The sequence below is a fragment of the Dreissena polymorpha genome, chromosome 10 (genome assembly GCF_020536995.1).
Source record: "Dreissena polymorpha isolate Duluth1 chromosome 10, UMN_Dpol_1.0, whole genome shotgun sequence".
Classification (NCBI taxonomy): Eukaryota; Metazoa; Mollusca; class Bivalvia; order Myida; family Dreissenidae; genus Dreissena; species Dreissena polymorpha.
The window spans coordinates 23,601,833-23,615,813 of record NC_068364.1 but is presented as its reverse complement, the minus strand read 5'-3'; the positions used below and the strand labels follow the sequence as shown (position 1 = coordinate 23,615,813).

The 13,981-nt window shown below is 34.4% G+C and overlaps 1 protein-coding gene across 1 annotated transcript in view; it reads right to left on the bottom strand.

The window, feature by feature from the left end:
* Positions 1-210: 210 nt before the first annotated feature.
* Positions 211-13,981, bottom strand: part of LOC127848988 (delta-like protein A) — a 189,831-nt gene continuing 176,060 nt past the window's right edge. The window contains exons 6-7 of the mRNA XM_052381716.1: positions 1,236-1,290; positions 211-515 (exon numbers count right to left, since the gene is read on the bottom strand). Coding sequence (XP_052237676.1) covers positions 390-515; positions 1,236-1,290 — 181 coding nt within the window. The 3' untranslated portion in view covers positions 211-389. The remainder of the gene's footprint in view (positions 516-1,235; positions 1,291-13,981) is intronic.

Below are 13,981 nucleotides of genomic sequence, written 5' to 3'. Positions count from 1 at the left end.
ACGTCTTAATTTGTATTTGGTATTACTTTTGTGATATATAATTTATGAATACGAATGCAAATAAATAACCTTTTGTTTTATTTATCTTTTACAATATAAATTATTCCTTCCTACTTGACAAGGTTGCATACATGTGTATATAACAATCTGATGTCCTTCATGTTTGTTTTGTGCGAAGGAACAATCGCTTGTTTTTTTAAGCGAGGCATGTATACCCATCGAATGCTCTGTTGTCACTGATGTAATCTTGCAAATGACACTCGTTTAACGTAACGGCTAGTATTTCGTTGTCAGTGGTATTGATATGTCTTACGACAGCTTTGCAGTTATTGGTCTTAGGTAAAGTCATCCGTGCTGCTAGTGGCACCCTGTATTGGGGGGACGTTAGACTACAAACTCGTCTCTGTGGCAATCTTTAAGTTTTCATACTCACTCAAATGCACATCACGGTCTGCTATGCTATCATAAACGCTTTCTATGAGACCACGGGCTGTCAGTGTTTGATACTCTCTCCCCTGCATTAAAAGGTAAATGTTATCTGGCTCATGTTCATCACGATGTTAGTTTATATAAATATAGAGGATTTTTATCTTTTTTTGTGTGCACCATTTGTTTAAATACAAAATTTGTATGAATAATAATCAAATAAAATAGTATATAATGATGACATTCGCAATCTTTGAATAAATTTGAATATTTTTAACATTTAACAACTATCAATTGGAAATGATCATTGAATAATACATTGACGTGACATCACTGTTAAAGCGAAAATCTTCTACAGCTTTGGCTTTCGTGTACTCAACCGTGCAACTCAAATCAATTTTATATTTAAATATCTTTACACTTTTATACGTCATACTTTATAAAGAAAAAGTCACCTATGTAAAGGGGTAATTATAGTAACACACTTTTTGTAGCAAATGGTGGTTTGAACAAAAGACTGTCAATCGGATCATTTCAACGTTCCAAACTGAGATTTAAAAAAAATGAACTGTACAAACACATGTATGTATGTATGTCATATTTAAGCGTTTACCTAGCAACAAGGTCGGCAGGCAACGAGGGAGTAAGAAAATAATCAATGAACAGTAGCTAACTATAACTGTTTTCGTCTTTCCCAAATAACTAGTGTGTTAATAAGTTTACAATGTGTCTTCTATCGTCAACAGTACAGTTCTTGTAATGCAATATGATATGAATTACTGTGTGTTTACCAGTGGGTTGCAACTCACCTCATTTATCTGGGGAGTAAAGGTGTTTGGCATGGGAGTATTTCTTCTTCGGAGTCTTCAAAAGTTAAAAGTAAATCATAGAATTTTTGATAAAAAAATAAATACACAAATGAATAAATACATAAATACATTGATCAATTAATACATAAATATATGAATTAATGCATAAATGAATGAATGAATTAATTAATTAATTAATTTATAAATTAACTAATTAATTAATTAATTAATTAATGCATAAATAAATGAATTCGTGAATAAACAAATAAATACATATAAATAAATAATGAATAAATAAATAAATAAACAATAATATTTTATGAATTCATTTATTTAGCAATTAATAACCAATCAATTAATTATTCAATTAATTTACAAAAAAAAATTGATAAAATAAATACTTATATTTGAAATGCCTGATAACAAAACAAAACATATGCACAACAAAGTGAAAGAAGCAGACGATATGCTATTTAAATTAGGTTTAAATGGACATTCAAAATGACAATGAATATCCAAATATATAACGAGCAGCATTCAAACCTAGTGTAACTTTTAAGGGAACCAAAGGCATCAGATACGATTGATGCCTCAAAGAAAAAAGAAGATAGCGGATATATTGCGGCAAGATAGAAGATTAATTGCCTTATCACGTGATGTGACTTCCCTCAAATATCATAGACGCGACTAATGGATACATGAACCTTATTACCGATTAAACAATGCTGTTTTGGGAATGAGGGCTTTTTATCCGACAGATTAGGAATTATATGCCTATAGTTATTTAGTGACACAGTTGACTTGGATATACCAACTGTTTAAGTCGTCATTATGATCGACGCCGTTTTAGAAACACCACCTTGTCTTTCGGCGATTGTCACTTAACAAAGACTGCAGGGGCGGTTATGGGTTGTATGGTATATTGTACGCGTCTAACTACACGAGATCTTGTTGAAACAGTAGTTTAGGCTGTCAGAAACAACATCTTGCCAACGTAAGGTTTAGTCGACAATTTCGTTTTGTTTATATGGACGCATGATATGGACATAATACAAATTTACGGATAGAGCTCGAGCCACGCTTCTTTAACGAACAAGTAAAAGTCATTGATACAGTGACGTCCATACGAATCGAAAGCCTCAGATCTGACATGTACGTCGTGTGATCAGAATTGCACATAAACCTTTACTAGGAATCGTATTATGGCAGCTGGAGAATGATTCTCACAAGTAATCCCACCAAACTCGGCTACATGCTCATGAAACAACAGCCGACAATTGACACCTGTGATCACATGATATTATGTTCCCACACCGTCGATTACTAGTAGTACTCAGAAGAGGCTGCAAGTAACTGAAGTATAAGTGAAATTAAGAATCACAGCAGGCAAGTGTCCTAGGGACCTAACAGGAGCTGGTTGTGAAGAACGCACATTTATGCAATCTGTTCATACATGAGAGAAGCATGGGATTTCAATGATGCAGCTGGAAACGATATGAGAAAAAAAGTTTACTTCAGATATACCAATGAATAGTAAAATATACATAGTTACCGGGGCAAGTGATTCACATATGTAGGAGAGACAAAAACTGCACCTTTTGAAGGATCTTAAGAAGTTTATTGGATCCGATAAGTACGCGAAGATGAATCAGCAGTTATGAAAATACAAGTTGACAACTTTCAAACCATACCTACTTCAAGATAAGCAAATGCAATCAGACACTCTTATTTTTAAGAACATACACAATTCGAATGTTTAATGCCTGTGTAATAAACGCCTTCTCGAATAATCATGCATGTTGTGTCGTACATCACATTATGGATTATAATTGAATTGCATCGGATGTATTAAGTGCAATCATATACAGTAAATCTATGTTTCCTTCAATGTATTGTCTATATTAATCTATTATTACACATTGAAAATTTGTGTTATATTGAAAAGTAATTTTCAAGCTTACTTCTTTGTTACGATGACAATAACTGCTACATTGATGACAACCAACACAAAGAAGCCAACCCCGACGCCGATGTACATAGATGTCAACGATTCCGTAGTAGACGAGGCAGTTGATTGGTATTCCGGCGCTTGGGATGTTGACGCCTCTGCATTGTTATAGGAACAAAAAGCAATACATACACAATCAAAAAGGCGCCTTTCAACAGTTCATATAGGTAAAATAATTTCTCTCAGGCTTGAATAGTACCTGTCTATGGTACATAATCTATGTTTCTAATTTTGCAAAAACTAAAGATAATGAAATTTATAACAAGCTGACAAAGGGACAAATGAGTTTGTGAGGAAGTTGAAGTATCAGAAACCGTGCCCATAATCGACTGCTTGATACCATACCGTCTGTTTTATAAAGCACTCACAACGCTGCATGGTTGTTGGTTTCTTCATTTACAAAATGTTGGTCACAATAAATGGTTTCATTATAAGATCGTGGGGGATAATACATATATGTAAGCATACTGATTTGAAACCTATTCAGGGGGTGGATCGTACGCAAGTAACTGGCGTGGCGTAAGTGAGAAAAATAGTAACTGGTGTTCAAAATGGCGGTTAATGGGTGAATTGTGAATGTTTTCGTCGGAGTTTTTAAAAGGTTTGTACATTTACGATACTTATGCGACATTATACTTAGGCGCAGGATGATCTTCTGATATCCATTTAACCTCGGTATAAATCCTATTGATGAATTATCAATATTAAAAAAGTTATTGAAGACTTTATGCACACGATTCTCATTGTTTACGATTGACACGGTTCATTGTATGTGCATTTGTATGCCATATATAAGGGTTTCTCAGCAGTTTTTATGGAAAGGTGGACTCAAAAACCATTATAGTTTATCTTTTATGAGCACCAGGATGCTTCCAACAGGCAATCGCAATATATGCATCAAAATTCGAAAATTAAACCCCATTTCAATAACTGGTGAGCACAGTATCCCCACTTTCAGTAACTGGTGTTTCTTAAAAAAGCACACTTGGTATATGTACATAAAAACAAGGCTTAAATTCATGTAGGTTTTCGTCTGAATTATAGACTCAGACTTAAAAAAAGAATCGAACAATCATTTTATATACAATTCGTGTCATACAAAAATCACATTTACTATAAAGATATTTACACAAAGACCACTTTTCATTCATTATTAAAGCATGATTTAAAATCGCTAATTAATTGATTGAAAATGTCAGTCTGAGTCTATATTTTAGCCTTTCAACATTTGTTAATACGGACCTTTGTGCAGTTACAATCCCATTCCTCACAACTTAGCTTTCTGTTTCAGAAACCATGAGTTTGACATAAGGGCTCCGCACAAAGGAAAGAAGAGAACGATAAGCAACCTCGGTGAAATTCCGAAAGGCGTTCATTATTATGTGCATAATAGACAAATAACAAGATTCAACGAGGCCGTGTTTTCTTATTTAAAGTGTTCGCGGAATTTTGATCAGAATGAGATTAATAGTAACTAATATTTGTGTGACACGGTAAAAGTTGTTTTACCCGTTTTGTAGCTGAAATCCGCGGGACAAGTACAGCGAACTATAAATATTAACGTTTTTTTCCTGAATAAATTGCATTGCTGGTAAAACTGTTCACGTTTGCGTTTTACATGAATGCTCGAATCTGTATCATATAATACGCATGATCTGTTCCATACAAATAAGACATACTAGAATGTACTTTATTCATTGTTACGTTTATTAACATTTAAATAATGATTCAAAATAAATTCAAATAAATGTAAATTGACTAGAAACACGAAAGCCGCGTTCTGAGAAAACTCGACATAATACTTGTGCGTAAAATGTGTCGTCACAGATTAGCCTACAAGCTTATCAGGGACGACACTTTCCGCTTTTATGACATTTTTCTTTTAAATAAAGTCTCTTCTTAGGAAAAATTCAATTTAGGCGGAAAGTGTCGTTCCTGATTAGCAGTGCGGACTGCACAGGCTAATCTGGGACACTTTACGCACATGCATTATGCCCAGTTTTCTCAGAACACGACTCACGGTATTAACACACACTGTGTTACTATTTACGAATGTAATAATAATGAAACATAAAATCACATTACTATTTGTAATGACAATCACAGCGGTTCGGAGGGGGGTGGGGATATTTATCACAATAAAATGTGAACACACTCAGACTCCAAGCCAACTTTAAACGACTAGAAAAGTATATGACGCTATTAATGTATGGTTTATGTCACTTGTCCGAAACTTAACTAGCACCAAAACCCATACTATATAAAATCTTTCCATGAATTCCACCACAAAATATTTGTAAATATATTAACAATGAAAATGCCGAATTCCGAACACAATATATACATATTTTTGATTATCTGTGTCGTTGTGAAAAATTTACAAAATCGCATATTATTGGAATGTACATATTGGGAAATAAGAACAAAAACAACTAAGTGTATACAAAAACAAACACTCAGTTCCAGAATGTCTACTCGTAATATAGAACATACAGCTTGTAAACAAAAAACTTTTAAAAAATCAACTGTGATAACTTAATTATTAAAATCTATTTTTCCTATCCTATTTATAAAAGAACGGATGCAAGCCTATAAGTTTCAAAACATTCGAGAAAAATAACTTCAAAAAGACTGTCAGTGTTGATTTCCTGATTACTTACATTAAAACGACGATAAAGCTCAAATTAAAGGAAATATTGTGATTTGTGGTTTGAATAGGAATTTTGTTAATTAAGCAAAAAATGGCACTCAACTTAAAAACAAGCAATTCAAACAATGAAATAATAAACAGGGAAACAGTGGCAAACGTTGTAGTTTTACGAGAAAGGGTGTTAGAATTACTCATGATTAATTTCTACACAACATTGCTTAATATGATTGTTCATGCAATGCTTCCATTTGAACATTTTTTTCCACAGACGTGGCAAGAAAATTTGGGAGCATCGTGCTTATTCATGAGCTGTTTCAACAGCCTCATTGTCTTAAATGTTTTGGTGCATGTTGCACAGGCATGCTTTCCTTATCCATCGTCCGAAGGGATGCAATTGTGTATTCGAAGAATTGATGGGGTTTTGTATGACTTCGAACATACTTCACGGGTGTATTTTTTTCATCCGAATGTCAACTCAAATGTTGTTGAAGTGCGTATCCTGACTGACAATGCTTCGCACACACTGTCCATGAATACTTCGATGCTTTGCCTCGGTGAATCTCATGTTCATGCTTGTTAAGCCAATACGTCGTTGTGAACTCCTTCCCACACTGACTACAGACCCTTGGACCATCGGTGTGGGAACGGGTGTGACGCTGCAGAGATTTTTTTTACACTTGAATGTTTTTCCGCACTCTGGAAAATCGCACTCGTATGTGGAATCATTATGAAGCTGCATGTGTCGCTTTAAAGAGTATGCACATGATAATGCAGCACCGCACACTTCCCATTGAATTTGATCTCCGTTGGACGATTCCATCTGTAATAACACATAAAATCAATATTATTATGTTTTCTTTTTTCTGTGTACTCTGACTATTGAATAAACACCAGTTACTGAAAGTGGGGGTACGGTGCTCACCAGTTATTGAAATGGGGTTTAATTTTCAAATTTGATGCATATATTGCGCTTGCCTTTTGGAAGCATCCTGGTGCTTATACAAGGTAAACTATAATGGTTATTGAGTCCACCTTTCCATGAAAACTGCTGATAAATATATGGTTTCAAAATGCACATAAAATTAACCGTGTTAATCGTAAACAATGAAGCATTTGCGTATAAAGTCTTCAATAACTTGTTTAATATTAATAATGCATCTACAGGATTTATACCGAGTTTAAATGAATATCATTAGATCATCTTGCGCGTAAGGACAATGTCGAATAAATATGGTAAATGTACAGACCTTTTAAAAATTCCGACGAAAACATTCACAATTCACCCATTTACCGCCATTTTGAACACCAGTTACTATTTTTCTCACTTACGCCACGCCAGTTACTTGCGTACGATCCACCCCCTGCTATTGACGGGGCTGGATGGGTTTATTGAGTGAACACAAAAATTGATTGCGGACGCTGAAAAAGCATATAAGTAGCAACATAGCAACACGACTAAAATCCAATACATGTAATTGGCCTTCAACTTTGGAAAAAATGTAAACAAACGTCGTAAGAGGAAACCCGCTTTATGTACAATTGTATTGAACATACCAGCACCCGATTGTATAAACAGTTAAACCGGTGGTTAACCACATACCGGCGGTTAAAAGTCGGTAACATGTTGGTTACTGGTCGGTAAGCGTTTGTATAAAATTTGGTAAGTTATACCGATCGGTTAAAACCCAGTTAAAACATACCCTGCTTCCCTAGATGGGTAAGTACAAGTAACCGAGGGGTAACTTACACAAAACGGCCGCGGCGCGCGACATTATAAAAGCTAACCATCGACGACCTTCACAATTTCGACGAGTAAACAACAAATTGCAGCGACTGACACTTTATTTGACCTAATTTACAGGGCAATACGATTTCCGACTTCGGACGACGAATTTAAGGACGCACAGAACGTGTTTCTTATATTCTGTAATGGGTATGCCGTGTGTGATCCGATGCATCAATGGCGCCCATGTTAAAAGCATTTCTCCGAGAACAGGGAACATCAAAAGTACAAACAGAAAACAAAAAAACGTTTGAACTAGTATCTTACCTTTAATAATCCTTTAAAATCCATAAATAATCCATTTAATGCAATAATTGACGAGTTTGCATCTAGGGTCTTTGATAATTATTTTAGCATAGTTAAATAAAGACCCTTATGCCATCATATCATTATATTCAAATGAGAACTCAATAAACTTTCTTCTTCGTCACACGCTACGTCATGTACTCTATGTACATTACTGCTGTTAAAATGAACCGGAGCAGTTTATCAAATGTGTCGTGTTCTGAGAAAAATGGGCATAATGCATGTGCTTAAAGTGTCGTCCCATATTAGCCTGTGCAGTTCGCACATGCTAATCAGGGACGACACTTTCCGCTTTTATGACATTTTTTTGTTAAAATGAAGTCCCTTCTTAGCAAAAATCAATTTTTGGCGGAAAGTGTCGTACCTGATTAGCCTGTGCGAACTTAACAAGCTAATCTGGGACGACACTTTACGCACATGCATTATGCCCAGTTTTCTCAGAACACGACACAAATAATAACCGTTGGTGAACTCGGTTGCATTTGCAGATTTCTGCATACAAAGATATATTTAAACTTGAACAATGTTTTATTTGTCTATTGTATATTCCCTTATTGTACAAGAAAGTAAGTAAGTTTATTGTAAACATAAGCCAAATTAGAAGAATAGTCTAGCATGTTACGACGACCATGTATAATTTTTATGTTAAATCTAGAACAACTTAAAGAATAGACGTCTTTGTAAGCACTCTCTTGCAGTTTGGAAGCACCAGGGATTCCGCTAAATGATGCAAATCCCGACATCATTATCAATTTGTCCCTGGTCATTTTGATGAACTCATAGTTAAAATTTACACTTTATTTTATTGTGAATTCATTTGTTAATGAATTTGATAAAACAATACATGTCGCTGTTTATAAGCGTGACATATCGCGCGAAAATTACGTCATTAGAACATGCATTGTGGGAATGTTTTGGTTAAAATTACCGGTGGTTAAATTCCACTATGCGCGGTTAGGTTACTTTGCGGTATATCGTGTTTATACAATCGAGTTACCTTGAAGGTTACTATACCTGAATAACGCAAACTTACCAAGGTTTGAATGTTACCGAGCGGTAACTTTAACCAGCGTTTATACAATCGGGTGCAGAGGGTTCAATGAATAATGCATCGAACGATTATTTAATCGCGTCAAATAGTAATCGACCGGCTATTTTGATTGTGATGATTCTTCTTCTTGGGCAATAATAGCCGATTATTTAAATTAATTATGAGATTACCGAAATGTGTTAAATTTGTCTATACGTTATGACGTTTTGTTGCATACGGGTATTTCTACACAACGATCGACCAAAGCACATCGCTTTTGAAAATGTGAATCAATTTTATTCCAACCAAATATTTACGAATTTGCACGGACACGCACATACAACACTTATTATAATAATATCTATACGAATTTGTTATCTTTACGCGTTTTGTACAATTCGATACCAAGTTTATAAACAACGATTAGTGTAATCTACCAAAGTCGACAATATATAAATATTGCATGTCTGACAGGGTGACAGTAAATTTGTCAACTTGAGGAAATACTGTCAAACGAGGCGAAGCCGAGGTTGACAGTATTTTTCCGAAAGTTGACAAAGCTGTCAGACATGTAATATTTATTTCATTATACCGAAAAACTATTCCAAACATGAACAATTTATATGAAACATGAACAATTTTAATATTCAATAATTGTTCTTAATTTAAGCAATGATTGACGGATTTGGTCGTCTGTTTACAACGGAAATGAAAAACTGCGTACTGCGCATGCGCGAATGGGACAGCATATGTTTTTCCATTCCGATTCTTAATTGCTTAGGTAGCGGGCGACAGTATTTTTTGAGCGGGCGACAATATTTTTTAGACAGTATTTTTTTCCGCTGGGTCTGAGAGTATTTCTATGTCACGATGGTCTATGGGTGTAAGCATTGTGAATACAAGTGAGGTCTAATAATACAGAATATTAATATTTTGTAACGGACAGATTTCAATGACACTACTGTGACATAACGCACACAGAACGCACATTTGGGCCATTATTGGAATAATATGATAGTCGAACTTTGTAGCAGATTTCATGCGGTCTTGGATAGGCGGCCACCTGGGTCAACATATGAATAGCCTCGGGTTAGCAAACATCAATTATTACCGGGCACGAATATTTGTTTATCTTAAGTGTCAACATTCGGTCAAGTCCGTATTTATTCGCTATGTGTCCGTTGCATTCGTCACAGACACGTGACTTTACACAGCCAATCAGAATTGTACACGTAACAATTATCAAAGCTTTCGTTGTTCATATCTATATTAATAAACAGTCTTACGTAAGTACCCGACACATAGGTGTATTATTGCTTGCTGTCGCGGGCTGGGCCCGTTGCGGGCTTCGCATGTATCTTGTATTTTGACAAACATTTTGAAAACGTTGTGTTGTGTTAATAAGCAGAATAAAACGTAAAGAAATCAGAATTGGACTTTGTCTACGTTAATGTATGTGTTATGGTACACTACTCGTTAAAATTATTAAATAAATAGAATTTGGCATTGAAATATCTAAATATATAGCTTTTATTACTTTAAAGAACAGTGTTAATTTTACAATTAACATAACTCAATTTTCAGTATTTTAATACAAACGTTACGATTATAAATTTATATATTACTTATTTCGATAAAATGTAGTAGACGTTGTCGTTTTAAGATTTGGAACTAGCCTGAGTCTAATGACCGAAATTAGGTATTTTTTTATCCACCAACCCATAGGTGACCGTTATTCCGTTCACAAATCGAAAACTTCAACAAAATATAGTTAAAAATGATCCCAAAGCGGATTTTCGCAATATGGCCTAGAACTGTTTTCACTTAACGGTTGTTGCCAATAATTTAACTATAGCATAGATACTACTATTCAATTGCTAGATAAGCGGGTCGTTTATTTTCCAAAGGCAGTACAAATCATAAATAATATTTCGTCGATAACCAAAGTAGCAATGAGCCTCGGAAAATAGTGTATTCAGTCCACTTGACAAGAAATAAGTAAGTCATGTGAAATGGCCAAAGTTGCAAGTAACACATATGGTTTTTGATAAATATTCTGTTGGATCTGTGAATGGTAAGATTCATACACATATTCTACGTCACACTTTGTTATCCAAACGCAAGTAACTTTTGGATTTTTTATACAGATACAACTTTTTAAAGACAAAAATAAGTAAACACAGTTCACTAAATGCATATGAAACTCATGAAACAGCATAATAAACATTCTTATAAACATTCACTATTTTGTATTTTAGACAGTTGCTCAATATTTAATACATGATTTAACTCCAGTTCATATCAGTTTTATGCATTTATTTTCTCTGGTGTAGGTAGTGACAACTGCAAAGGATTGTAGTGTCATTACAAACATTGGAAGGTTGACAGCAAGCGATGATGAGGTCTATGGCGGTAACCTTTTGTGAAAGTGCATTTAAAAAGTAAAGTATTTAGAATTGTAACTGATCGTCTTTCTGAGCTTCTTGAATAATTTCAAATATTCTGTAATTTCAAGGATAAGTAGTTTCGTAAATTTCAGCACAAAATGTGCCAATACCATACCACGTACATTATCGTACATTAGCGAATCAGGAAACGGACACAAGAGCGTTTCAATAAGCCTGAAACTTAGAGGCTTAATGACATTCCACATTGATTTTAATAACGATTCAAGAAAAACAATTGAGATATATATAGGTGTTTACACAAGTTAAAATTGTGTATATATTAATTTATTAAATGATTTTCTGAACGGTATTGACATACGAGCCTTTTCAAAAGTCTTTGTGTTACCCAAATATTTTTATAATCATTTACAATATGTATTGTTGTGATGCATTTGTATGTTATGCACGACATTTAATTAACACAACGTCTTGCGATGGAAACTAAATATGTAGTCGATAAATACGCTTATTTTACAGGGATTTAATGGAAACGTATATTTAGCTAAGAGTTATACATAAAAGCATGGTAAAACATGTAGTCATTAACTAATAGTCCTACGGAAACGCTCACTGACATGAATGTGAAATCGCATTGGCGTGTCATTGCAAAGATGTGACGTGTTTGTCTATGCGGAAATGTCAATGTATACACACGGCCCCCGTCTATGCCATTGAACAATCTTTCCGCATAAACGATGCTAAATAAATATATTCTCGGAGTCTATTTATATTTCGATAAAGTTCTGAAGAAAAAAATACATGCATTTACACAATCATATATGCAAATAAGTTTCTTCGTGAAAATATGAAAAGGGCCACCCTTTTGCAGTGTTTAATTAAACGTCAAAATGTTCAAATGCGCGACTTGAAATGAAATGTATTTTATTAAACAGCAAAGAGTGGACAAATCACTATAGATTCTCTTCATAGTCGAGGCTATTTAACAGAAGTTGAATGATGCTTCGAGGGAATTTTCCAAGGAGTGGGGGGCTTCAAACTGAAAGACCGAACGTAAGGTCGATATGATGACGAACCAAATGGTCAAGATCGTCTTGTACACAATTACAAACGATGTGACTATTGTCAGCCGGACATTCTCGGTAAATGCATTAACATTCATTTCGTTTTGACCACAGGCGCATGATTTTAACAACCTTTAAAGAAATGAACTATCAAATATTTCACACCTATATAAAACTCCTGACCCTTACAGTTTCAGAGAAGAGATTTGAAGGGTCGTCGATAGTTATTATACAAGTCCTAATTAATAAGTTATGCCTTAAGCTTGGAAATTTTGGACGCCAGTGGCATGATTTGAACAACCTAAGCGAACGTTACTTGTCAAATAACAAACATCTATGCCCTGTGGGTGTCACATAAGATTACCAAAATATAGTTCAGAACAGTACATAAATTGAATATAAAACGAATTGTTCATTTTATATCGTTAGTCTTAATCAGGGAGTAAATACATATCAAAAAATGCGATACGTGAAACAGAATTGATCATACAGTAATAAGTTCACACACTTAATAACATAGAAACTGGAAGTGGTTACAATAATAATCGTATTTTTACTTAATAATGATGTTGTTATATTTGTTTAAAAATAAATGGAGGACATTGGTCGTCGAACAAAGGCCATATCAACCATTCTGCAAAAATAATACATAGCAAACCTCGTATAATAAATGCTGAAACATAATCACAATTTTATTTCAACATCTACGTATTTAAGGAAGTGCTTCAATGAATTGAAGCTTATACGTATACAGTATTATTCGGTTTGGACTTTCCAAGGAGCGCACGCTTACAGCACGCTCTCTGATTATGATGATTATTTAGTTAAAACAAAAACACACACTCAAGCAAGCAAACAATCAAATACGCGGAACAGAACAATTGAGCGTATCGTATTCATATTGTGAACAGCATTCAATATTGACCTCCTGATATGAACACATTCTTTCCGGGAAACAAATAACTTAATACGTTCTTCTTTAGGAAATGTTATCATTGTGATCTCTTCTAATTCCTTTGGCTTGGTATACTCCACACTTCGCACAGTTCAACTATATAACGATTATTAAATATTTCATCATGTCCACGTATGTGTCGTGGATACATTGTTTTCTTGATTTATTTCTGAATAAAAGAGTGAACAATACAAATAAGGTGCCCTGAACGAAATCGAAATTGCGCATCCGAAATACTGTTAATTTCCGTACAGAACTTTTCTATGCATGTTTTTAAAATTGTAGTTAAGAGCTTGGGGTGAAACTTAATAGTGTAATAGAACGGTAATTATTAAGCCTCCGTCCACCTTTTGCGTTTAAATCTGATACAAATTAATACGCTTATAAAAGACACCACCACTATGTTAAACACCCAAAAATAAACATCTGACCAGTGAGGTTTCATTGTTTTGTTAGTTTAAAATGTTTAGCCGCTCAATAATTCGTCTGCTATTTCAATACGAAAGATACTCCTGTATTTGATTGTTATTTTTTTTAATGTCGCA